The sequence below is a fragment of the Salvia splendens genome, chromosome 5 (assembly GCF_004379255.2).
Source record: "Salvia splendens isolate huo1 chromosome 5, SspV2, whole genome shotgun sequence".
Taxonomy (NCBI): Eukaryota; Viridiplantae; Streptophyta; class Magnoliopsida; order Lamiales; family Lamiaceae; genus Salvia; species Salvia splendens.
Window position 1 is genome coordinate 9,353,339 of NC_056036.1, and position 23,439 is coordinate 9,376,777.

At 37.4% G+C, this 23,439-nt stretch overlaps 4 protein-coding genes across 5 annotated transcripts; 2 read left to right on the top strand and 2 right to left on the bottom strand.

Annotated features, from left to right (window-relative positions):
* The first annotated feature begins 469 nt into the window (after nucleotides 1-469).
* On the top strand, nucleotides 470-6,443 carry LOC121804541. The gene is made up of 16 exons (XM_042204125.1): nucleotides 470-791; nucleotides 1,922-1,996; nucleotides 2,182-2,289; nucleotides 2,426-2,461; nucleotides 2,631-2,741; nucleotides 2,879-2,962; nucleotides 3,059-3,177; nucleotides 3,391-3,492; nucleotides 3,595-3,711; nucleotides 3,791-3,856; nucleotides 4,115-4,181; nucleotides 4,532-4,585; nucleotides 4,719-4,808; nucleotides 5,797-5,823; nucleotides 5,917-5,943; nucleotides 6,037-6,443. Exons 2-16 carry the CDS (start codon nucleotides 1,937-1,939, stop codon nucleotides 6,184-6,186), a joined length of 1,218 nt encoding a protein of 405 aa, XP_042060059.1. The 5' UTR covers nucleotides 470-791; nucleotides 1,922-1,936; the 3' UTR covers nucleotides 6,187-6,443.
* Nucleotides 6,444-6,736: 293 nt separating this feature from the next.
* Nucleotides 6,737-8,910, bottom strand: LOC121804542 (glycerate dehydrogenase HPR, peroxisomal-like). Its single transcript, XM_042204126.1, has 10 exons — nucleotides 8,622-8,910; nucleotides 8,433-8,516; nucleotides 8,225-8,365; nucleotides 8,028-8,149; nucleotides 7,862-7,943; nucleotides 7,625-7,789; nucleotides 7,281-7,541; nucleotides 7,161-7,205; nucleotides 6,978-7,092; nucleotides 6,737-6,888 (listed from the first exon to the last, which is right to left on the bottom strand). Exons 1-10 carry the CDS (start codon nucleotides 8,742-8,744, stop codon nucleotides 6,866-6,868), a joined length of 1,161 nt encoding a protein of 386 aa, XP_042060060.1. The 5' UTR covers nucleotides 8,745-8,910; the 3' UTR covers nucleotides 6,737-6,865.
* Nucleotides 8,911-14,235: 5,325 nt separating this feature from the next.
* Nucleotides 14,236-19,059, top strand: LOC121804543 (secretory carrier-associated membrane protein 2-like). 2 transcript variants are annotated; one of them, XM_042204127.1, is made up of 13 exons: nucleotides 14,236-14,458; nucleotides 14,928-14,987; nucleotides 15,727-15,840; nucleotides 15,950-16,012; nucleotides 16,693-16,726; nucleotides 16,802-16,924; nucleotides 17,675-17,737; nucleotides 17,831-17,924; nucleotides 18,039-18,084; nucleotides 18,167-18,234; nucleotides 18,430-18,478; nucleotides 18,584-18,649; nucleotides 18,734-19,059. In XM_042204127.1, the coding sequence occupies exons 1-13, from the start codon at nucleotides 14,402-14,404 to the stop codon at nucleotides 18,818-18,820; spliced, it is 924 nt and encodes a 307-aa protein (XP_042060061.1). In that variant the 5' UTR covers nucleotides 14,236-14,401; the 3' UTR covers nucleotides 18,821-19,059. The 2 variants fall into 2 exon arrangements, with proteins under 2 accessions (XP_042060061.1, XP_042060062.1); XM_042204128.1 differs by lacking the exon at nucleotides 17,675-17,737.
* Nucleotides 19,060-19,180: 121 nt separating this feature from the next.
* LOC121804540 (PAP-specific phosphatase HAL2-like) lies at nucleotides 19,181-21,991 on the bottom strand. The gene is made up of 3 exons (XM_042204124.1): nucleotides 21,400-21,991; nucleotides 19,688-20,375; nucleotides 19,181-19,567 (listed from the first exon to the last, which is right to left on the bottom strand). The coding sequence occupies exons 1-3, from the start codon at nucleotides 21,896-21,898 to the stop codon at nucleotides 19,264-19,266; spliced, it is 1,491 nt and encodes a 496-aa protein (XP_042060058.1). The 5' UTR covers nucleotides 21,899-21,991; the 3' UTR covers nucleotides 19,181-19,263.
* Nucleotides 21,992-23,439: the final 1,448 nt, after the last annotated feature.

Genomic DNA, 23,439 nt, shown 5'->3' on the forward strand with positions numbered 1-23,439 from the left:
GGCTGAGCTATTCCGTGGATGGCCTAGATTTGAATTGAATAATTCCACAATCTTAATTTCAAATTCTTCAAACTATATCTTCGTTCCATTGAATTCATACCAGTTGTTTCATCTCACATGAAACGAAACTCAATTACAAAATCGAAGATTAAGTAATTTTGTATGGTGAATTTATAAATCTAAACTAAAAGATAAAATAGAGTAAGTCATATGCAGTAAAACTCGAAAAAGGACAAACTTTAATACACAGTTAATTTGGTATGCGCGCGCGCGCACGCGCGCATTTAATCTTCACATTTATTGGACACCTCATGATTATGCAAATGGTGTAACGAATAATTTAATTAGGAGTATCCACAACGGATAATAATAATTTAATTGGAGTGGTTAATTAAAATGAGAAAAAGTTGGCGTATAAATTATGGTGAGAGTGTAATACAACGAATTTAAGTGTTTATTCTAATTTTAATTTTCAAGACTGATTTCGCCGCTTTGTACGTCTGTTCTTCCTCTTCCTTCTTTCTTCATTCATCCTTGGCTTCTCTTCTCTCACACGCACGCACGCACGCACGCACGCACGCAATACACGCGTTTGTGTGTATACGTTTGCATACACCTGTTTTTGTATCTATTATATTTTCCCTCCGAATCTATCCGTTGCGATTGCGTCATTTTGAACTGCAAACGTGAACTACTAAGCGGTGAAGCCAATATCAGAGGTGAATTCAGCTCAAAATTTGAGCATCTATCAGTGTCTCGCCCCTTGGATTTATCGAATCGGTGGCTGGAAGGTGAGTCAGTGAGTGACTGTGTGTGTGTTATGTTCTCGATAATTGAATTCGTCATTCGTTTTGTTTTGTTTTCCTTTTCTTTACGGTGTATTGGATTGATCTGGATTTAGTGAGTACTCGACCTATTGCCGATTCATGAATGCTGGTTGGGAAAAATACGGAGTTTGCGATTTTTGGCGTTTGATTCGCTGGAGTGACTGTGGACTGTGATATGCCTTAATTTGGTTCAAGTGATTTTATTCTTAATTCACATCGAAAAATAAAGTAGAATTGTTAACTATATTCCATGAATTTGAGATTTTCGCGGTTGATTATAGGAGTCTCTGGTTTTCTTAATCGTGCGTGTGAGCTGCTCGTTTTGTGATTTGATTTCTAGTTTTCAAATTAATTTCAATATGTGAATAAGTATTTGTCAGTCGTGGAATTATCGAAAAAAAAGTTAAATCCTGTTTCTAAGCCCTATCTCCACTCTGTCGAGTTCAAGCTTGTGTCCTCCGTGGTCCAAGATAACACTGATAAAGAAATAATAAAAGAATCCGGAATTGTGATGAACTTAAAATTGCAGTAATTGCATGGATATGTTTACAGACCTATGTGGCATCACAAAGTGTTTCTTTGCATTCTTAATTCATGTGAGCACCGATGCAAACAAGATATAAGTGCACCATGAGTATCTCATGCTGCATGTCACAGCTTGATTCTGTAACTTTTGAATTGGATTTTAAAAATGTAATGAGAGTCAGTATGAGAGTCAACATGTTGGCAATTAACAACCAGACCCAAAATATCTTCTACTAGAAGTATTGCATGTGATGCTGATTTTTCATAACTAACCTCCTTTTTGGGTAGATTTTAAATTTAGCACTGAATTTGAGCTCAAGATGGTTTATGATGGTGATTTGGGAGTTTTTATGCTGTCCTCTTTCTTCTGTTTTCCATATATGATGAATCTGCTCGAATGAGACAGATAAGGATGCTAATCATTTCCTTTTCATACACAGCATGTGTCAACTACAATTAACTGACCTTTGCTGCAAAGTTTATTTTTTGTACTCTGCAAAGTTTTATTTTTTGTACTATCTTACTATTAACATCAGATATACTTGCATTTATTGTATAATTTTTCTCAGAGATTGAAAAAGCATATGAGAGGATCGACATCATGGAGGTGGCTAATCAAGAAAAGACATTTCTTATTTGATGGGGTAAGTGGTTTGGTAGGCTTTTTATTTGTTTCAATTCTGGCATAGACAGATTAGATGGATCTTAGATACCTTTATACATATGTATTTTGTGGGTTTTTTTGAATGATTAAAGTCGTCCAACTTTGTTAGGTTGGAGAAGTATCATGTATCTCTGTAGAATGCTTAACCTGTAAGTGAAACTGCAGGGATTATGTGGGGCAAAGATGAATCAGCTGCCGTTTATGGGAGTTGTCTGTACAGTTATGTTATTTGTCATATACAGGACTACAAATTACCAGTACCAACAGACAGAGGTATGCATGTTAACCCAGAGTTTGTTTTAGAACTTTGGCTGTTTTTTTGATGAACCTAGTTTCTCTTTTCACACATTTTCTTCTACATGATGGTGTAACACTTACATTTTCATCCTTTTCTTGCCCTTTCTATCAGATGGAATCAAATTTGCAACCTTTCTACACATCAAAGGTATATGCATGTTTTATTATTCTAACAATCATCAACTGTGTAATGAAAGAGTTGTGAATTGTGATAAGATACTTACATTCCATTGTGTATTTACTTTGCCAGTTTCTTGGTTTTCATTTTTTTTGTTTGTCCTTTCTGCTGTTGAGGTTCTATTTGAATTTTAATCCAGGAGACACCTGTAGATACTACAAGATTGAATAGTCTGCCTCATGGTATCATTGAAGCAAGGTCCGACCTGGAGTTGAAGCCTTTATGGACAACAAGTAGTCATAAGTCGCAGGTATTACTTTATGGCATCGCTCACAAATATCATTGATTAATAATGATCAATATTTTGAAAGACTGATTGCTGATGGCCATTATATATCATTTCTTGAATGCACCTCTTTCTGATGAGCTATATTTCTGGAATTTCAGAGAAGTGCTAGGGAATCTAACAATTTGCTAGCAATGCCTGTTGGAATTAAACAAAAGAAGAATGTCTGCACTATTGTTGAAAAGGTAAAAAAGTCTTTATATTGAATTTCTGAACATTTCTGATGATAAAGTTTAAGAGATGAACTGTGTTTGCTAGTCACCTAATTTGTATGGATTCAGTTTCTTCCAGAGAATTTTACCATTGTTCTGTTCCACTATGATGGAAACATGGATGGTTGGTCAGACCTGGAATGGAGTAAGGAAGCTGTACATATAGTTGCTCACAGTCAAACAAAATGGTAAAACTTATGTACAAGTTCAAATGTATGTTATTACTGACATTCTCAGTTTTAAGTATCTTACCTTTCCAAAAAGTTGCCAAAGACTGGCATATGTTTAACCAAGAGTTCAGTATAACAATTTATTTATTCTTTTATCAACATTGATGCCCCGCCAACAATGAACTTTGATCCAATGTGATAATTTTTTTATTAAGTTGTTTTCATGTTCAGGTGGTTTGCCAAGCGCTTCTTACATCCTGCTGTTGTGTCTATCTATGATTATATATTCCTATGGGATGAAGATTTAGGAGTAAAAAATTTCCACCCTGGAAGGTACAATTGTATTGAGATATAATATTCCATCTATTGACAACTACATTAGTTTCTTTGTGCATCCTCTTACATTTAAATATAATATTCCATCTCCTTGCTCAGGTATCTGCAAATTGTAAAATCAGAAGGACTTGAAATATCTCAGCCGGCTTTGGATCCAAATTCTACTGGCATACATCATAGGATCACTATAAGAAATAGAATGAAAATATTTCATAAGTATGCACAAATTCTGCTTGGTCTTAATCCTACTTCTGCATGTAGTATTATTGGTTCTCATGTATTCTGTTTCAAGCAGAAGAGTCTATGATGTCAGAGGTAGCACGAAGTGTTCAGATGATAGTGAGGGACCGCCATGCACTGGGTTGGTTACTCTGCTGAATTATTATCTCATTAGTATATCTAGTATAACGAATATTTTGTTTCATCAATATTTCAGCTCTCTTTCTTTTTTTTCTTCAAATTGTTGCTTGCCATCACCTTAAATATTAGCGTATGGTGCCTCTTGGTGCTTGTGGTTTCTGAACCAAATTTCCCGGCAATCCAGTAGAGCACACAGGGCATATGATACCTCTTTCTATTTTCTAAAGGAATAGACACATGTTGATCACATTTTTTCCAGATTTGTGGAAGGAATGGCTCCTGTGTTTTCAAGATCAGCTTGGCATTGTGCCTGGCATTTGATACAGGTAATCTTTGGTGTTTATTATGAACTGGTTTCATGTGTTTAGCTTAAAAGCTAAAACATACAATTATGAACTAATCATGCATTATATTTCCATCAATATCCTTCCTTCAAAACTATTAATCACAATGCCTTGGAGCTATAATTGAGGTTTGGCAAAAAGTATAGTATTGGATGCAGTTGCTACAGAAAACAAGTCATCTTTGTGGAAACATGTGCAGCTATTAATCTCTTGGTCTAAAGTATCAGATCAAATCTATGATCTATCCCCAGTTATATTTAATCTACAGTCATATACAGTGTAGTATTTCTGTCTCAGTTCTGTAGATCTTATAATTTTTCCTTGATTGCCAGAATGATCTTGTTCATGGATGGGGAATGGATATGAAACTTGGCTATTGCGCACAGGTAAGATTGCTATCCGATGCCATGTGTTTTGATTCTACAAATGTGGTTTTATCAAGATGAACTATGGATCAGTGTAGTTCTAATCCACAGAAATTTTGTTTAACTTAAGACTCTGAAAATTTTTTATATACAGGGTGATCGTACCCAAAAGGTGGGAGTAGTTGATAGTGAGTACATAGTTCATCAGAGTATACAAACTTTGGGTGGACAGTCTGCGAAAAAGGTGATATACTAAACTTCCCACCTTTGAAATGAGTTCCTAGACCTGAATACACCCTTGGTAATTAGTATGCACATAATTGATACTTGTATTATTAACTTTGTTTCTAGTCAATACATACTTGCGTATGTTTTTTGCTTGTTTGTATTATTATATTATGTAAACATACTTAGGGATGTCAATGTAGCCCGTAACCCGTGGGCTGGCCCGAATAGCCCGCCAAATTTATAGGGTTAGGGTTGGAAATTTCTAGCCCGATAAAATCACAACCCGATTAACCCGCACCCGATTAACCCGCAACCCATTAGGGCCAGACCCGAAAACCCGATGGGTTGGCCCGAAAACCCGATAAAATTTCTATTATTCTATTTTTTTACTCTCAATTCGACATTTCATTGATTAATATTAACTAAAAAAATAACTTTCAATTTTATATTAAATATACAAATTATATATTTAATTTTTATTAATATAATAATTGATAAATAAATTAAAAACTTCAAATTCACAAAAAAATATATTTAAATTTCTAAAACATGCATTAAAATTTTACGAAATATCTCAAATATTACTATTTGATCATGTTTATGATTGAGTTTAAGCATATATCTTAAATATATCATAATTAAATGTTTTACATTGTATGAATATTAGTAAAATTAATCATTATTTATTGGATTGATCGCATGTTAATATTATCGGTAGCAACCCGATTAACCCGCTAGGCTAGCCCGAAACCCGAGCTTTTAGGGTTAGGGCTGAGCTTTTATAACCCGAAAGAAATCACAACCCGATTAGCCCGCACCCGATTGACCCGCAACCCGAGTAGGGTTGGCCCGAAACCCGACGGGCCAGCCCGATTGAAATCCCTAAACATACTCATCCGGTCATCCCACATCTTTTTACCTAAACACAACACAAATTTCGGGGTAGTGAAGCCAAATTAGGATTTATTGATATTAAGCTAATTAGCTTCTTGAAATATATGCAGGTCAAGAATCGTGAAGAGACAGTTAAGGTATAACTTTTATCACTTGAGCTCATTTCTCCTGTCTCTAACTTTTGCCAATTACTGATCCTTGCCTCTCTGTCTCTTTTCTTCTATATTCAGAGGCATTCAATTGATGTTAGATCAGAGGTGAGACGCCGCATCCAGCCTTCCCATCCTATGTTTACACTATTCGATTCATTCAGTCTTGTGGCACGGCTTAACTTTTTTGACCTGATGCAGATTAGGAGGCAATCAACAGTTGAGCTTCAAAAATTCAAGGAGAGATGGGAACGAGCTGTGAAGGAGGACAAGAGGTGGGTCGATCCGTTCCCTCCAAGCCTAATGCGGAAGCTTAGGCGTAACCGTAAGCGTGGCTATTCTAAGGTTTAACGAGGCAAGTGCACTGGAAAGTTTCTCAGTATATGTTGGGCTAGATGTTGGTTCTCGTAATTATTTAATTTTTTAGCTTTCATAGTTTAGCCCCGATCCCGCCATTGATCAGGTCTGTCAACATGCATACACACACACCACCACAGGTTCAGATTTGAGTAGGGACTAAAATTCTCAAATCCCTAGTGTTGTGATTTTATGCAATTTCATCATTTATAAAATCAAAAGAAACCCGTAATGTTTTGGCATTTGGCTTACTCTTTTTCTATTTACATACCAAGAATATTTGACTAGATGGATATAATCTTTACAGCAATTTCTACTTCAATTATTTAAATAGATTTTTTGATACGGGTATTATCGAAGCCAAAATTGTGTAGTTGAGAAACCAAATTATGATTAGTACTCAGTAATTTCTATAACCTGATTCGAAAATAATTATACTTATATGATTATTGTATTCGATAATTAAGGTTTATTTCTATCTTTTTCCAGTGTGGAAAAAAATGACAGCATATCTAATTATAAGTTATAACACAAAATAAGCAAGTAAGAGGAATGAATACATATTTTAGCCACAGAAACTGAAAATTCTGATAAGCATCAAGCAAACTCGCGATGATGTAATGTACAATACACATAGTGTAAGATGATATTAGTGGAATTGGGTAGAGCCATTTCACAGCTTTGAAACCGGCAAGCCTGCAACAAATTTTATTTGAATCAACAAATATTACTAACTTGCACTCTTATTATGGTAAGAAGAGTATGCAGAATACAAGTTGAGTTACCTAAAGCTTTAGAGTTAACGATGCTGGGGCATGCTGGTGGTGGTGTAGAGTTCTCGTTAAGGAACCGATCCACGCGGTTCGGATCAGCCCAGATCGGATAATTCTTTATTTTCCCCTACATCATGAAAATTCAAAATTTGAGAATATGTTCGTGTGGCTCGTTTAAGTGTGATGAGTTCATACCAGGACATTGAGCGCAGCCAATGTCGCCATTCCTTCACGAGTCCACTGCACGCACAAATGTCGTTCATGTCAACCTTGAATCGCAACAACGAATTTTGATGAACTTAGTAATGATGTTACCTTTGAGGCCGAGGCTATGTGAGGCACCACAATAGCATTCTTCATCTCGGCTAGCCCCGGCTTCATATATGGCTCTTCCTCAAACACATCGAGACCAACTCGAAACATGGGGTTTTGTCTCAAGTGGTCAACTAGAGCAGCCTCATCAATCACAGGTCCCCTGCTGCAGTTGATAAGGATGGCTTCCTTCTTCATCTTCCCCAGCCTCTCCTTATTCACCAGATGATACGTCGTCTTATCCAGCACCGGGTGCAGACTTATCTGCACGTGCATCCACAACCAATTATCTATCTACATAACATGCCTCATTCTTCAAAACATTAACAAAACATAAAATCACTTACTACATCCGCCTCACGGAGAACCTCATCCATGCTAGACGCCCGTCTCCACGTCACTGGCTGCTCCCCATTGGCCTTGAGGAACTGCCCGTAGGCGGTAACAAACTTCTCCAGACGAGTGGACTGGTAGAGATCGAAGTAGATCAAGTTCATCTTGAACCCTTCAACCTATTTTTACAATTAAAGTTAGTTAAATGAGTTAACCAAACCCAATCCGAAAACAAAGTTTTGTAGCACAACCATCATTCTTGCATAGGCTGATCCAATCCGACCTGCTCCAATCACTCCAACAGTTTGTCCTTTTAGTAAGTTCCCAACAAAACTACGAAACAAAAAAAAAGGTTTGATGATCGTGTAATTATTTGATTAACAAAGCTATTACTATGAGTTATAGTAAAGGACATACAGATGGGGAAGCCATCCATCATACAAGCCACCCCTCATGAATTCATCAGCTTCCACAATTCTTCTGGCTGCAGCTAAAGAGAGTGAAGCTGCTAGCTCTGCTGTAGTCTCTGTCAGCACTCCCTAATTCATTAACAACACCAAACTTAATCATTCTTACATATTTTTACATTTCATTGATGGTAATAAATTAGTTACCGGTGTGTTTCCGACAGCAACACCATATTTATTGGCAGCATCAACGTCGACGTTGTTGTATCCGACAGCCATGTTGCTGAAGGCAGTCCCTCCAGCTCTGCTCAATGCACTAAACAATCTCTCCCCCCAATCCTCAGTCAACTGAAATAATAAAACCCTTCAATTATCTCCAAAAATAGCTCTCTCTGTGTATGTGTGTGAAGTTTACCTGTCCAATAACTCCATCACAATTATTCCCAATCAGAGAAATGATGTCTTCAACAGATAGTATGGTTTTCTTCTCTGTGCATATCTACAAAAAAAAAGATCAAAATTCATGCAAAAGAAAACAAATGTGTGTTGAATAATAATAATAATTATTATTATAATAATGATGAGAATGAATAGTATTAGTTACTTCAAGACGGCAATCTTGATCAACCAAGAGCTTAATCCAACGAGTTCCAGGCATAGATTTGGTGCTAACAACTCTGTATTTTCCATTAGGATTGTACACTTCAACTTGCAATGGTCTAGCCATGTTTTACGTCGAATAAGAAAGGATTTTTTTTATTTCAAATTTTCGAGTGCATAAATAGGGTGTGAGCAAGAATAGATGTTTTATTGATATATAAATTTGATGTAAATTCTACCAAGTGAGATGATGATGATAATTGGATGTGGTGGAGAGTGAATGGTTTGCTAAAGGCCTCTCATTTTAATTTTTTTTTTATCATGCTCTAGCTGAGCATGCCCGTTGCCTCTCATTTTAATTAGATAATGAAGAATGTAGAGTGGCGCCACGTACGCATATATAAATATATCTAGTCTTCTCCTCTGTTACCATTTGTTTGTGGACATGATTAGAGCATCTACACTGGTCTAAGCAATAGCCCAACCATAGCTCATCCATACCACATCACCAGCACTAAATTCCTTCTGCCACATCAACTGGACAAGCAATAGTCCAGCCACAGCCATGCCACATCATCAGCACTAAAAACAAATAATTAACAATCACACAAAATACGGAATTAAATTCACGCCACATATACGGGAAAATTCAACAATTTCATTTAAATTTAAAAAAGGTACATAATTTAACAAAATTACACAATAAAAAAATTACATAATTTAACAAAATTACATAATTAAAAAAAAACTATCTTCGTGCAGTCCTCCGCGCCCACAACTCTTCAATTAAATCCTTTTGGAGTCGAATATGAGCATCCACTTGGCGCATGTCGGCATGTGCCTGGAGGCGGTCGGCTTCATCGTGAGGTACCCCGCTTCGTACGTTGGGGGCGGCCGCGCCGTGGCTTGGACCGGCTTCATTATCGTCGTTGGCCCAACTAGTCAGTTGTATACCTTCATCTTCGACAATCATGTTGTGCATGATAATACATGCGTACATTATATCAGCAATGCAGTCGACATGCCACAAACGTGTTGGACCCCTAACTGCCGCCCATCGAGACTGGAGTCGAGACTGGACTCCTGTCGTGCCGCAAAGAAGGCCGCCTTCCTCTCATCTGATGCGCATCGGATCGTCTTCACAAAGACGGGCCACCTAAGGTATATCCCATCCGCCAAGTAGTAGCCCATATCATGTTGGTTGCCGTTAGCGACAAAACTGATGGCCGGACCGACGCCCTGGCACTGCTCGTTGAAAAGGGGCGACGAGTTGAGGACGTTGTTCGAACCGGCTACCCCAAAATATGCATGCCAAATCCACAGCCGGTAATCAGCTACGGCCTCGAGGATCATCGTGGGATTCTTTCCCTTGTAGCCGGTCGTGTAGAACCCTTTCCAGGCAGCAGGGCAGATCTTCCACTCCCAATGCATGTAATCTATGCTGCCTAACATACCCGGGAACCCATGCTTCTCCCCGTGCATCTGCATCAGCTCCTGGCAGTCTTCGGGGGTTGGGCTTCGAAGGTACTGCTCACCGAATATTTCAACCACGCCCTGACAAAAATACTTCATACATTCAAGGACAGTCGTCTCGCCGATGTGGAGGTACTCGTCCCACATGTCTGCCGCTCCTCCGTAGGCCAGCTGCCTGATTGCCGCAGTGCACTTTTGAATAGGTGTGTGCCCGGGTCTGCCAGCCGCATCGTGCCTGAAGTGGAAACACAGATATCGACGCTCCAAAGCGTCGACAATACACATAAACAGGGTTCTGCTCATCCTAAAACGCCGCCTGAAAAGGTTGGCGTTAAACCGCGGCTCCGGTGCGAAGTAGTCTTCGTTTAGCCGCTGATGTGCAGCTACGTGATCCCGGTCAATCACTGCTCGGCGGTGGACAACGGGTCGAGGTTGAGGAACCGCCGGCTGCGAGGCCCGTTGTAGCAGCCGGTCTATCTCTCGGGACGTATAGGCATCCAAATGTTCGTTCAAACGCCGTTCGTACTCCTCAGCATCCCCACCACTACCACTACTACTACCACCCGCGTTACTCATTTCACGTTGTTGATCTTGTACAGAAATTAAGATAGAGAGTACTCGTTAAAACAAGTGGTGCGAATGAAAATGTCTCGCAAATCGCGTATATATAGTGTTTCGAAAATTTAAAAAAAATATGGCTCGCCGGTTCTTCGCCGATCGGGAGGCTGCAATAGCGGCGAGCCGATCGGCGAGAGAATCGGCGAGCGCCAGGGAATCGGCGTTCCCTCGCTGAAATTCTCGCCGATTTGGCGCTCGCCGACTGCAATAGTTTGTCGAGCGCCAAAAATCGGCGAGCCGCTCGCTAGCCGACCACTGGAGATGCTCTTATGTGTTTTCGTGGAAAATAGATAAGGCTATGGTGTCACTTAAAATTCAGGAAATGGCCCAAAAGATGGCTCAAAATAATTTAGCTGCCAGATGTGATTCTCTATTCAACAAGAATTAATTTAATTATTTTATAATAACTTATTTAATAAAATGAAAAAATTATTGTATAATGAATTATAATTATTAGTAATCACTAAAAATCAAAATATGGAAAATAAATTATAAACCCTGATTCAGTGCTACAAAAACTCGATACAAAAAAATACTATACTGTACAACATAAACTTTTTATTAAAAAAATAAAAATAAATATTACATTACACGGACCAATATTTCTCATCCATATTCCAAAACCTCTTCCTTGCTCTAATTTCATGATCATCAAACACTTCTCAAATGAGATGTGTGATGGCATCATAAGGATAGGATAGGATAGGATGATTCCTTCATTAGTTTTGCTCTTCACTTTATGAGACAGAATCTGCAATTGAAGATCCTAACATTTTGTTCAGGTTTATAAGAGTCCAACAAGATTCTAGAGTTGAGTTTTTTGAACACTCAACTCGACATCTTTGTTTGTCAATGTAATCACCAATCACCAATCACCAACCTATCTATTGATATTTAAATCCATCATTCTCCTTGGTTAATGACTGCACAAATGTAGAAGAAGTATTATAGTAATTCAATTTATTATTCGGTATTTTAGATATAGCTCTATTAGGATTAGAGATCTATTAGTAGTTTATTCCTAAGTAGGTTATTTTTAGATATTACGCAATTATATCAATTTTAGGATTTTAATTCATTTTCAAAGCAAGATATGTTTCATGTCTATAAATAGAAACTTCAGTGTAGAGGTTTTCCTATTATAAATTGTTCAAGTTGAGAGATTCATTGGCTTCACACAGATTCCTGAATCTAAGCAAGTGAAACTGGTGGCATATCATCTTAAAGGAGGAGCTTTGTCTAATTGTCTTGGAGGAAACAAGTGCCAAAATCAGCAGACACATATATGTAATGATGAAGCTCAATTTTGTTGGTAAGACGATTCTCTTCCACGAATTTAGAATATAAACAACTTTGAACGCAGCTTTGACTGCCTTTTTGTCCTCTTAATGTGATCAGTTACAAGATGTTACAAATTTAAACTTGATCTCCTTAAGTAGGTATTATTCCTACAAAACAAGAGTTTGTGAAGAAAAGACCAAATGATATTATACCAACCAACTAAATGTGAAAAAAAATACTTTTCCACTTTGGAAGAATTGTTTCTAGAATTTCTTTTTTCAATTCTAACAGTAAATATCCATGTTTTTTGACCTCATTCTCTTGATCCGATTTGAAGAAGAAATATACTTAAGTTGATCAAATGATGATAATAAGTGTGTGAGTTAACCAAATGGTAATAGTAATAGTAGGGCTGGCAATTTTCGACAGACACGATAATCTGACACGAATCCACACGAAATTATTGGGTTGGGGTCAAGTCTTATTGGATCCGTGTCCTTATCGGGTTGACCCATTAAGAACCTGATAATTTCGGGTTAGGTTCGGGTCGGATGCGGGTCGGATACGGGTAACCCATTAAGAAATAATATTATTATTTTTATTATTATTTAAATATATATATATATTAATTTAATTTTTTAATTTCTTATAAATTAGGTTTAAATAGTATAAAACGAATTTTAATTGTGTAAATTAGGTTAAAATTAAGGTTTAATCGTGTAATATTAGGTTTTAATCGTGTAATATCGGGTTCAGGTTGTTATCGTGTCGTGTCAACCCATATTATATCGTGTCGATAACGGGTTCGTGTCGGGTGCGGGTCATGTTCGGATTTGAAGGTAGCAGGTCGGGTTCGTGTTCGGATTTACAGTTTCCTTAACAGGTCGGGTTCAGGTTAGGCCTTATTGGGTTGGGTCATTATTAGGTTGACCCGATAAAGACCCAATCCGCATGATTTGCCAGCCCTAAGTAATAGTAATGCATAGACAAATGCGGTTTGAGACCTTTTTTAGCATTTGTAAGTTAAGAGCATCTCCAATAATAGGCAAGCGGACCGGCTAGCCGATTCCGGCGTTGGCCGGTCGCTAGCCGAACTATTGTAGGCGGCGAGCGGCAAAACGGCTAGCCGATCGGCTAGCTCTAGCCAATTCGCGGGCTCTAGCCGATCCGCTAGCCGCCGTTGTAGGCCCGGAATCGGCTAGCCGATTTAGTTTTTTTTTTTTTTTAATTTTTTTATAATTTACTTTTTTAAATTTAAATAAAATTATTGCATTTTCCTGTATCTGTGTCGTAAACTTAATTCCGTATTTGCGTGATTGTAATTTTTGATTTTGTAATTCCGTAATTCGTGTGTGGAAGAGGGGTTTTTTTAATTATGTAATTTTGTTATAATTTACTTTTTTTTTAAATTTAAATAAAATTATTGCATTTTCCCGTATCTGTGTAGTAAATTTAATTCCGTATTTGCGTGATTGTAATTTTTAATTTTGTAATTCCGTAATTCGTGTGTGGAAGAAGGGGTTTTTTAATTATGTAATTTTGTTATAATTTACTTTTTTTTTAAATTTAAATAAAATTATTGCATTTTCCCGTATTTGTGTCGTAAATTTAATTCCGTATTTGCGTGATTGTAATTTTTAATTTTGTAATTCCGTAATTCGTGTGTGGAAGAGGGGTTTTTTTAATTATGTAATTTTGTTATAATTTACTTTTTTTTAAATTTAAATAAAATTATTGCATTTTCCCGTATTTGTGTCGTAATTTTAATTCCGTATTTGCGTGATTGTAATTTTTAATTTTGTAATTCCGTAATTCGTGTGTGGAAGAAGGGGTTTTTTTTAATTATATATTTTTTTTATAATTTACTTTTTTTAATTTAAATAAAATTATTGCATTTTCTTGTATATGTGTCGTAAATTAAATTCCGTATTTTGTGTGATTGTTAATTATTTGTTTTTAGTGCTGATGATGTGGCTAGGCTATGGCTGGGCTATTGCTTGTCCAGCTGTTTGTCCTGATGATGTGGCATGAGTTTTTTAGTGGTGATAACGTGGCAGAGGAGTTTGTGGCTGAGCTATGGTATTGGAGATGCTCTAAGAAGTGATGATGATTAAAACGCAATTAAGAAGAGAAAAAGTGAAAGTCGGTGATTATACACAACTAATTTCAAGGGAAATAATTTTTTAAACTGAAAGCGTACACGCTGTCGCTGACCGCACACAAAGCCCCCCCCCCCCCCCCCCCCCCTCTCTCTAGATTCCTTTTCAACCGCTTGAATCCCCCACAGTAATATTCTTCGATCCTAAGCTTCGACAATTTCAATTTTTTATTTTCGTTGTTGGAATTGCACTGTTTAGATCTACAAAATCTGCGAGTTAGTGGATTTACTTGAAGAATTCAGTCGATAAGGAGATGGCAGGCCGTTACGATGAGAATCCATTTGAGGAAGAAGAAGTCAATCCATTTGCTGTAAGTGTTTCCTCTTTATCTGGTGTCAATCGTTGGCTTTTAATTGTTTGATGGAAGTAGCGTTTTTATTTTGCTTTTAATTCTTTGGGAATGTAGCTCTGTGTGCTCTCGATATGAAGAATTTGAATCTGAAGATAGGGTTTTGATGATGATTTGACTTAGGTTGACTATGTGTTCTGATCTAGTAATTGTTCGTCTCAGAGTTTTGTATGTGTATTTCTTTCGAATTAATCGATGGATCTTGTAAAAATTGCAGTTAGGTTATGTAGCTAGGGCAGTTAACTTGTACAATATCTGAGTTTAAACAATGTGGAGATGTTTCATCCAATCTTCTGAATGCTTAATAAACATCGTACCCATCAGAAAGTGTTTACATGATTATTTTTAATTATGATCTTAATTTCTTTAGCATGTTTGTAACTTATATATTTACTTTAAAGAATTAACATGTGTATCTTCTTATATGCAGGATGGAGGGAGAGGGAAGGCATCAGGACAACCAAAATTTAGTGGAGGCTCATTTTATACTGTGAGTTTTGTTAATTCTCTGCCCTTTTAAGGAGAGCTGTAGAGTTCTCCTGCATTTCAAATCACACCACTAGAACGAAGAGTTCTTATAGTGATTTTTTCTGTAAGTTTTTTGTGAACTTTATTTTAGGGAATCACCGTTTTTCCTTGTAGATGGCTTGGGCTGGGGGTTTGCAACAACGGCTGTGTTGAATAGTAAAAAGGAATTGGTGACAATATGCTCTTTCTACACACAAAAGAATAAAGCCAATTTGATTTCAGTTTTTAATAGCTAGAGTTGTGGGTTATCATGAAATAAATACAGCCTATATATTTGAGGAAGATTTTAAAGGCCTGTTTTCTGTGTTCAAACATCTCCAGTAGTGTTTTTGCGACCTAATGAGTTCTGTTAAAATGTGTGGAAATCTGATGTTTATTCCAGCCCACACGTGCAGGGGTGTGTTAAGATGTCTAAATCTTGTCCCACGTCGACTTGGTGATAATCCTATCTAATCTATAACCTCCCCCACCCCCCGTTATGAGACCTTTTAAGGGGGTGAGTGGCACATTTCTAATAACTTCCATACCAGTAAGATTTCCTATATGGTTGTTCAAATGTAAGATTCTGTCGTAGACATATTGTGTAGTGGAAGCATAATTGGTCCCACATAAACTAGCAATTTTATACTCACCATAAATTGGATAACATATCTTTTCAGTTTGAATAGTTTTTTAATCGATTTCATGTGATTTTTTTTCAGACTACTGGAAGTGTTCCACCTGCTGTAAACTCAAGGCTCTCACCCCTCCCACCAGAGCCTGCCGATTTCTACAATCCTACTGCATCAGTTGATATTCCTCTTGATAGTGCTACTGTATGTGCCTTTTAGTAATTTTTAAACATGACAGCATGCAATGGTATTTTTCCTCATTGGAATGGCTCTACAGCTTCTAATAAAAAGACCTTTTTGAATTTGAATTTAGGACCTGAAAAAGAAAGAGAGAGAGCTGCAGGCCAAGGAATCTGAACTCAAGAGAAGGGAACAGGTACTTGTTGATGATTATTCATGATCTCGGTATTATTTTTTGTTTTCTTGGTGAGGCAACATTCTTGATGTCAGTTTTGACATGCTTGAACGTAACTGCCTCTTCCTGACTATTAATTCTGTCCAGGAACAGCTGCGAACAAATCTAAATATTTTTTTTGCTGAAGTTTGTTTGTGGTGTTAATAGTACTATTTTACAGTCAGAAAAGCATCTCAATAGGACTATGTTTGGTTGTCTTCCAAGTAAAAAATTCTTCATATTCTAATTCATTGACTCCCACCTTTTCTTCTGAAAACAAAGAATCAAAAATCAGTCCAAATGTTCCCTAGTTTCGTAAAAACTCCCTTCTGATTTCTTTTTTCTTTTGCCTATTTGAGTCATTTGTATGAAATATTCTGCAAATTTAGTAATACAATTATTTTGCTTGTTACAACTGGTAAAACTTAAGAGTAAGGATAATGTTTCCTGCTATAGTTGTAATGCACAAAATCTCATATATGATCTCTGTTGGTGTTGGGAAAGAATTTTTCCCTAAATGGACATGCATAGCTGTTGATTCTGAAACATTGTGTCTTAGGAGGAAACTGCTGCAGAACATTTGTTTTTGAATTTAATGTTCGAATTACCTATTAATACTCTTTTACTGAATTTTTTTACAATTTCTGATGGTTGCTCTGTAGGAAGTTAGGCGGAAAGAAGAGGCTGCCTCACGAGGTGGTTTATATTCTCATTTTGAATTTTCTTATTACCATATCTAAAAACCCCACCGAAGTCTTTTTTTCTTTTCAGCTGGTATTGTTCTTGAGGAGAAAAACTGGCCTCCATTCTTCCCCATCATTCATCATGACATTGCCAATGAAATACCGATTCATTTGCAGAAGCTGCAATACGTTGCATTTACAACCTTGTTGGGTATGTAAAATTTGACTCATGAGAAGTTTTGTGATACTGTTAGTGAAGTTCTGCTAACTAAAGTGTATTACTTGCTTTGGATCAATATCTATTTTTTTAGAGTGGAAAATGGTTGTTACTTTAACTTGTACTCCCTCCGTCCCACATTAGGAGTCACTTTGACTTTATGCACTCGTTTTATAAAAATGATAATACATAGTTAAAGTGGAGAAATAGTAAAGTAAGAGAGAGAATAATGTAGAGAAGAGTCATCTTAAGTCACTGTAAGATAGCTGACTATATCATACAACTTGAAGTGAAGCTCCAGAAAATTGTGTTATGCAAAATTGGCACATATGTTGTAAGTAGTTGGGCATATAAGGTATAATGTTAACTTGTTTTGTTTTTTTCTCATGCATGAATGAAGTCAATGATTAATTTTGGCTGCCAATGACTTATAGTTTTTGAAGAGTACCTTTTGAATTGTGCAAATATATGTTCTCTTTCAAGAAAATTGGATTTACCAAATTGTTTCCATGCGTAAAATCTTACGTGGCCTCACTCTCAAAAGGCTATATATCATGAGGTACTTGGTTCAATTTCTTTTACATGTGGCTAAATTGTTCACTTTTTCCTGGCACTAGGCACAAACCTTAGTCATCCCTCATTTTGTTGCCTATTATTCTTGCATCTTGGGATGCTTTCCTCTATTTTGAATTATTGGGGTCAACATTGTATGCTGCTAATGATATTTTTACTGGTGGAAATCAGGACTCTGTTTTACCCTTCTCTGGAATGTTATAGCTGTAACTACTGCTTGGATTAAACTGGGAGGTTAATTTTATATGAACCCGTTTAACTCTTTAGGTTAACATGTTGTACTATATATTTTAAATGGTTTCCTGACCGGAACTGTATGTCTACTAGATGCAAAGATCTGGTTTCTTGCTATTATATACTTCATATCTGGGGTTCCAGGAGCATACGTTTTATGGTATCGACCACTTTACCGGGCTTTTAGGTTGGTGACCTTCTTCTTTCTAATTTTCTTTAAATTTTGAGGCCTGTGGGATAGATTCATTGCTCTCATCTACTGTTCTACATATCGTTTGACTGTACCTACATTATTTTACAGGACTGAAAGTGCTATGAAGTTTGGGTGGTTTTTCATGCTTTACATGGTAAGTTGATTTTATTGTATCCAGAAATGGGTTTCCATCTTCTAGTGAGCGTATGATAATGTTTGATTTATTGTGTTTACAGCTGCACATTGGCTTCTGCATTTTTGCTGCAGTTGCACCTCCTGTCGTTTTCAGAGGAAAATCGCTAACGTGAGTCTATAATCTGCGTAATACTATCTGTTAATTTTTCTTTTTCAATGAGCCCAAATGGGTTTTCTGTAAGTCTCATATTTTTTGTCTTATCCAACCACCCCATCTGTTCACAAATATTTGAGATTCAGTTGAAAACTCCTCTTCATTGTTCATCAGTTTTAACTCTGAGTTCCCTCAATGTTGTTTATGCAGAGGTATCCTCCCAGCGATTGATCTCATGGGTGACCACGTGCTAGTTGGGGTAAGTTGGCTTATAGTATTGTTCTCAAATTATATGCTGTTCAGAGCTTGAGTTATCAGCTAGAGAATGCATTGTTACTGGTTCAATATCGTTCATGTTACACAGATTTTCTACTTCATTGGATTCGGGCTTTTCTGCCTCGAGTCAGTTCTCAGCATCTGGGTCATACAGGTACGAGCGCGAAATCGCTTTCTTATGGAAAGATTGAATGGCTATCACCACCCTCCTATCTAACAATGCTCTCTCATTTTACAGCAAGTATACATGTATTTCCGAGGCAGTGGCAAAGCTGCAGAGATGAAGCGAGAGGCAGCGAGGGGAGCCTTGAGAGCAGCAATCTAATACCTCGACAGCCATTTCATATATGAACATATGTAAATCATATTTTGAAATTTATGGCATTCGAATATTGTTGTTGAGAAGACTTTTTGAGGGAGACACACTAGGAAATATTAAAAACAAAAAATGGATAAAGAAGCAGCTGCAACTAACTGAGTTTGTTGATTCATAGATTGTTTGTAAAAATCTTTGTTTGGCATTTCTATTCCAGCTTATGAATACAGTTAATTACACTTTCGTCAGCTCTCTTTTATACGGTAATCAGATTACCAATACAAAGAAACATACACAACTAATTCATAGAGCAAAGATTTACAGTAATAAAACATTCTTCAATTAGAGATAGAGATAGAGATAGAGATAAGAGGGAGAGAGAGAAGACATATTTATATATTAGGTGTGTATGTACAGTGTGGCTTGAATAATAATGGATATGTAGTGTGGAATTAAAGACAAGAAGAGTTCCAGCTAGCATCAACAGCTCTGATAATCTTCTCATGTAATGTAGCTCCAGAAGAAGCAATTATGCCACGATCAAGACCTTCTAAGTACATCCCTCTCGAGAAGCAAAGAGGATGGCCTCCGGCGTCCGTCACGACCCCGCCGGCTTCTTGAATGATGACGACACCGGCTGCGTGGTCCCATATCTTCTCCTTGTAACCAGCTCGAGCGAACTTCATGAATATCTCAGCGTCTCCTCGTGCTATGGCTGCGTACTTCACCATAGAGTACATCCGTAGTGGCTCGTTCCTGCAGCAAGTATGCGCATGAAGCTTATCCCGCATGATATAACTCGGAAGCATAAATGCAGGCATGAAAGTTAAAACAACGGGGAAAAAAAGAGAAGGGTGAATAAGAGGAGGAATTTACCTGAGCCCAACACTATGAGCTAGCCCTGCGGTGAAGGAATGACTCGAATTTGCTTTCTCAACGGGCTCACAGAACGTTGCCAGTGCCGGGTTGTCGATGGTCGAGACTTTGATCTCTCGTGCAGAGTTTGGCCAGACAAACTTCTTCTCTTTCTCAAGCAATGGCTGCATCCAGGCTCCACCACTCTCCTTCTTTGCATAAATCACACATCCTCTATCCCACGACGTTGATGATGACGACGCCAATCTAGATACGATTCTTTGGTAGCCGTTTTGGTAACTCAGCCATTCTTTCTTCATCGGGTAATTAGGGCATCCGAGAACCCCAAGCACAGGCTCACCATCCTCTATCAATGCAAGAGCAATTGCATACTGATCGCCACGTACAAAACCTAAGGTACCATCAACAGGGTCCAGAACCCAGAATCTCCCTGTGGGCCCGCCAGGCGAGTTGCACCTACTGATGGCCTCAAGAACCTCGGATGTGTTTAGAGGAGCAGCCGGTGGTCGAATCCCAAAACTAGGCGCCTCAGCTAGGCTGTCGTTAACAGTTTTTGCAACAGCATCTAGTAAGTCAATAGAATCACACCTCGACAGTGTTTCAACGTCTTCTTCAGCTACAATGGATACGTTTTCGCTCCCAAATGCCTCAGACAACACCCAGCTCACAGTTGCTTGAACACTCCAATCTGCTTAGAAGTAGCAATTGGAGCATTAGCCACTCCGACCTATGTCACACACACACACACACATCTCAGGGTTGTAAAAACGTTTAGATCTTTCGTATTCTCGTGCCAGAAAGAAGAAGCAAAAGTAATTTTTCTGAAAGCAAGACTACATAATCTCAGAACTGCAACTGCTTGGCAGTTGAAGATTACCTATTAGACTATATGTTGTAATCAGTAAATCAAACCACACTTAGATCTTTAAACAAGCATTCAAATCACATAATTCTTGGAAATATTTTTACAAATAATAACATCCTTTTGTGTGAATAACTATACGGCAATTCAATATCTGCACCAACATCCACTGACTACAGACGTACAGTCTTCATAATAGTACATAATAAGCTTGATGTATCACCAAGATGTTGCAACGTTTAAGATTTTCAGCTACAAAGGCTACAACGACAGAGGATGTTTAAGGCTACTGGCCGAGGCAAACAAACTATCTGTAATTGCTTCTATGATTATATGCATATAACATAGAGTTCACTTGTTGTTCCACATCACTACAGATATCCAAATTCAGCTCAAATATGAGGTCAAGACAACTACATACCAACTTAAAAACCAATAACTTTTTTCTTGAAATCCACCGAAATGATACAACTACTAGTTTACGCTTAATTAATGCTCATGCATTATAAAAAAACGAATGCTGCTTATCACAGAAAGCATTTCAACAAATCCACAAAACTTTCAAAGTCAAAACAAAAATTTAAAACAAAGAAACATTCTTGACCAATCTTTTATGGCAGATATTAATCAAATCACACGTCCACGATCAACCAATCACACAAGTCACTAAAAGCAAAGCCCACTTGCTCAGCCAAGCACAACTCCATCTCAAGATAGCACAAAACTTTCAACCACAATTAAAAATATTGATATAATATCAATAAAAAAATAAAAAAAAGATCCCATTTTTCACTAGTTAAAGAAAATTCGAGAACGTCTCGTTTCAACCGAAAGGGCGGCTTAATCATACCGGCGATAGTGACCGGAGAATCGTCGTCTTTAGACTGAACATTCACATTGCTTTCGAAAATCAAGCTCTCTTGAACTCTGCGGCAGAGCAAAGACGCCATGTGCACTGCCTTCACTGCCACCTCCAGCTCCCGCGCGTATTTCTCCAAGTCCATGGACTCGAATTCCACGTTGAAATTCTGGGCCGTGGCGGAATTCACCTTGTGCCCGCAGCGGAGGCGGGGAAAGGGGTGGATTTGTAGCTTGGGAAGGAGGTTTTTATGGAGAATTGAAGGAGAATTTCTGTAGGGAAGCAGTGGGCGCGGGAGGCGAATTTTGGCGGCTGAATTCGGGGAAGAAATGGGCATTTTAAATGAAGCAGCAATCGATGGATGGAAAGATTGGATTTTTGATGGAATTGCAGAGAATGATGACAAATTTGGGTGGCAACAAAAGCAGCAATCGAGTGCGTGTGTTTTTCTAGTATGTGAAAAAATATTTGCTGCTAATAATTTTGACATAATTGTTTAGTTTATAAAGAATTTGAAATCTGGATTCTATAAACGTCCCTACAAGATTTTCATGTGGCAATTAATCTTCGGAAGAGAAATTTATACAGTTTGTTCCTATATTATTGAATTATCGATATTTGCAATAAAAGCTGGATTATAAGAGAAATTTCGGAATTAAGGCTTAATTTCGCTGACCTTTCGAAATTTAGGATTCAATTCGCTAACCTTTCGGAATATGGGATTGAGACATGCGAATTTTTCGGAAGAAGGGATTTTTGAATTTTTCTATTTTTTCTCTTATTATTTCTATCTCAACATTTATTATTGACCAAATCACCCCTAGAATATTTTCACTCCAATTCTAATAATTTTAACCCCAATTGTGATACCTCTCGACTCTGTTTTTTTTGCAGAACTGATCAATCCAGTTAACCCCAATCACATTCACAGCATACACGAGAATAATGCCTTCACTTAATTAAGAAACCAAAAGTTTCTCCAAATCCCTAATCCATTTAATTGAAACGAGCAATCATACAAATTGATCCAAAAATTTAATCCACATTCCGCAAAACAACCATAAAAAACAAAATCAAACCCCATCGATTTATACTTTCGTCATCGAATGACGCGATCTTCGAGCACTTCGTGGTTGAAACCGCAGCACATTCGGCTGGGCTAATCCAACCGCGCACTCCTGAGTTGTGTGTGAATGGCTTAGAGACGAAATAGAGAGTGACGACGACGTCGGAGTCGCCAATTTCTGGTTGTCGTAGCTCGAATCAGACATAGGGCTGTTGAATTGTAGTGAGGTGGAGCAGACATCTTCCCCTTTTTAATAAGAATTCAAAATTTGTTTTTATCATTAATTTGATGATGAAAGCTGATGAGATCCATCTAAGTTTTGAGAGGTAATCTGAATAAGGTTAGGAAAGTGGAAAGAAGTGAAGGCAAAGAAGATTGTCGGACAATTTCAAGAAACAGGCACAAGAGAGAAAACTAAAACTATCTGTGAAAATATTACAGGATAGTTTGGACAATTCATAAATGTTGAGATAGAAATAATAATAAAAAAGCAGAGGAAAAAAAAAGAAAATTTCAAAAATCCCTTCTTCCGAAAAATTCGCATGCCTCGATCTCATATTCCGAAAAGTTAACGAATTGAATCCTAAATTTCGAAAGGTCAACGAAATTAAACCCTTATTCCGAAATTTCTCGGATTATAATGGTGTATTAAAATACCTAGTAATTTATGATAAGCTATAGTTGTATGATAAGTACATAAATGGGGTTTAATTGCTTAATTTTAGAAGCTGAATAATAGTAATTGTGAATTAGTAGTTGGGTTGCAAATCCTGTGGGGAGTTGGAAGCAGTATATATATTAAAAGTTGCTTTGAAAGATGGAATACAAAAGTAAGCAGTGTTATAGAGATTCGGCAAACTTAATCGCATATCCATTGCTAGTCAAATGAGTTTTAATCGTGAATTACTTACTACCATTATGAAATACACACACTAAGTAATTCTAATTATATTGAGTAGTTAGTT

Coding starts and splice junctions, on each gene's coding strand:
- LOC121804541 (XM_042204125.1), top strand. CDS start 1,937: ATGAGAGGATCGACATCATGGAGGTGGCTAATCAAGAAAAGACATTTC. Junction 4,182..4,531: donor GTGCCTGGCATTTGATACAG/GTAATCTTTGGT, acceptor CTTGATTGCCAG/AATGATCTTGTTCATGGATG. Junction 4,586..4,718: donor AACTTGGCTATTGCGCACAG/GTAAGATTGCTA, acceptor TTTTATATACAG/GGTGATCGTACCCAAAAGGT.
- LOC121804542 (XM_042204126.1), bottom strand. CDS start 8,744: ATGGCTAGACCATTGCAAGTTGAAGTGTACAATCCTAATGGAAAATAC. Junction 7,206..7,280: donor ACATAGCCTCGGCCTCAAAG/GTAACATCATTA, acceptor TTGTGCGTGCAG/TGGACTCGTGAAGGAATGGC. Junction 6,889..6,977: donor CGTTAACTCTAAAGCTTTAG/GTAACTCAACTT, acceptor AATTTGTTGCAG/GCTTGCCGGTTTCAAAGCTG.
- LOC121804543 (XM_042204127.1), top strand. CDS start 14,402: ATGGCAGGCCGTTACGATGAGAATCCATTTGAGGAAGAAGAAGTCAAT. Junction 17,925..18,038: donor CCACTTTACCGGGCTTTTAG/GTTGGTGACCTT, acceptor ATTATTTTACAG/GACTGAAAGTGCTATGAAGT. Junction 18,479..18,583: donor GTGACCACGTGCTAGTTGGG/GTAAGTTGGCTT, acceptor CATGTTACACAG/ATTTTCTACTTCATTGGATT.
- LOC121804540 (XM_042204124.1), bottom strand. CDS start 21,898: ATGTCAAAATTATTAGCAGCAAATATTTTTTCACATACTAGAAAAACA. Junction 20,376..21,399: donor TTCTCCGGTCACTATCGCCG/GTATGATTAAGC, acceptor ACTTCTAAGCAG/ATTGGAGTGTTCAAGCAACT. Junction 19,568..19,687: donor GCTCATAGTGTTGGGCTCAG/GTAAATTCCTCC, acceptor TACTTGCTGCAG/GAACGAGCCACTACGGATGT.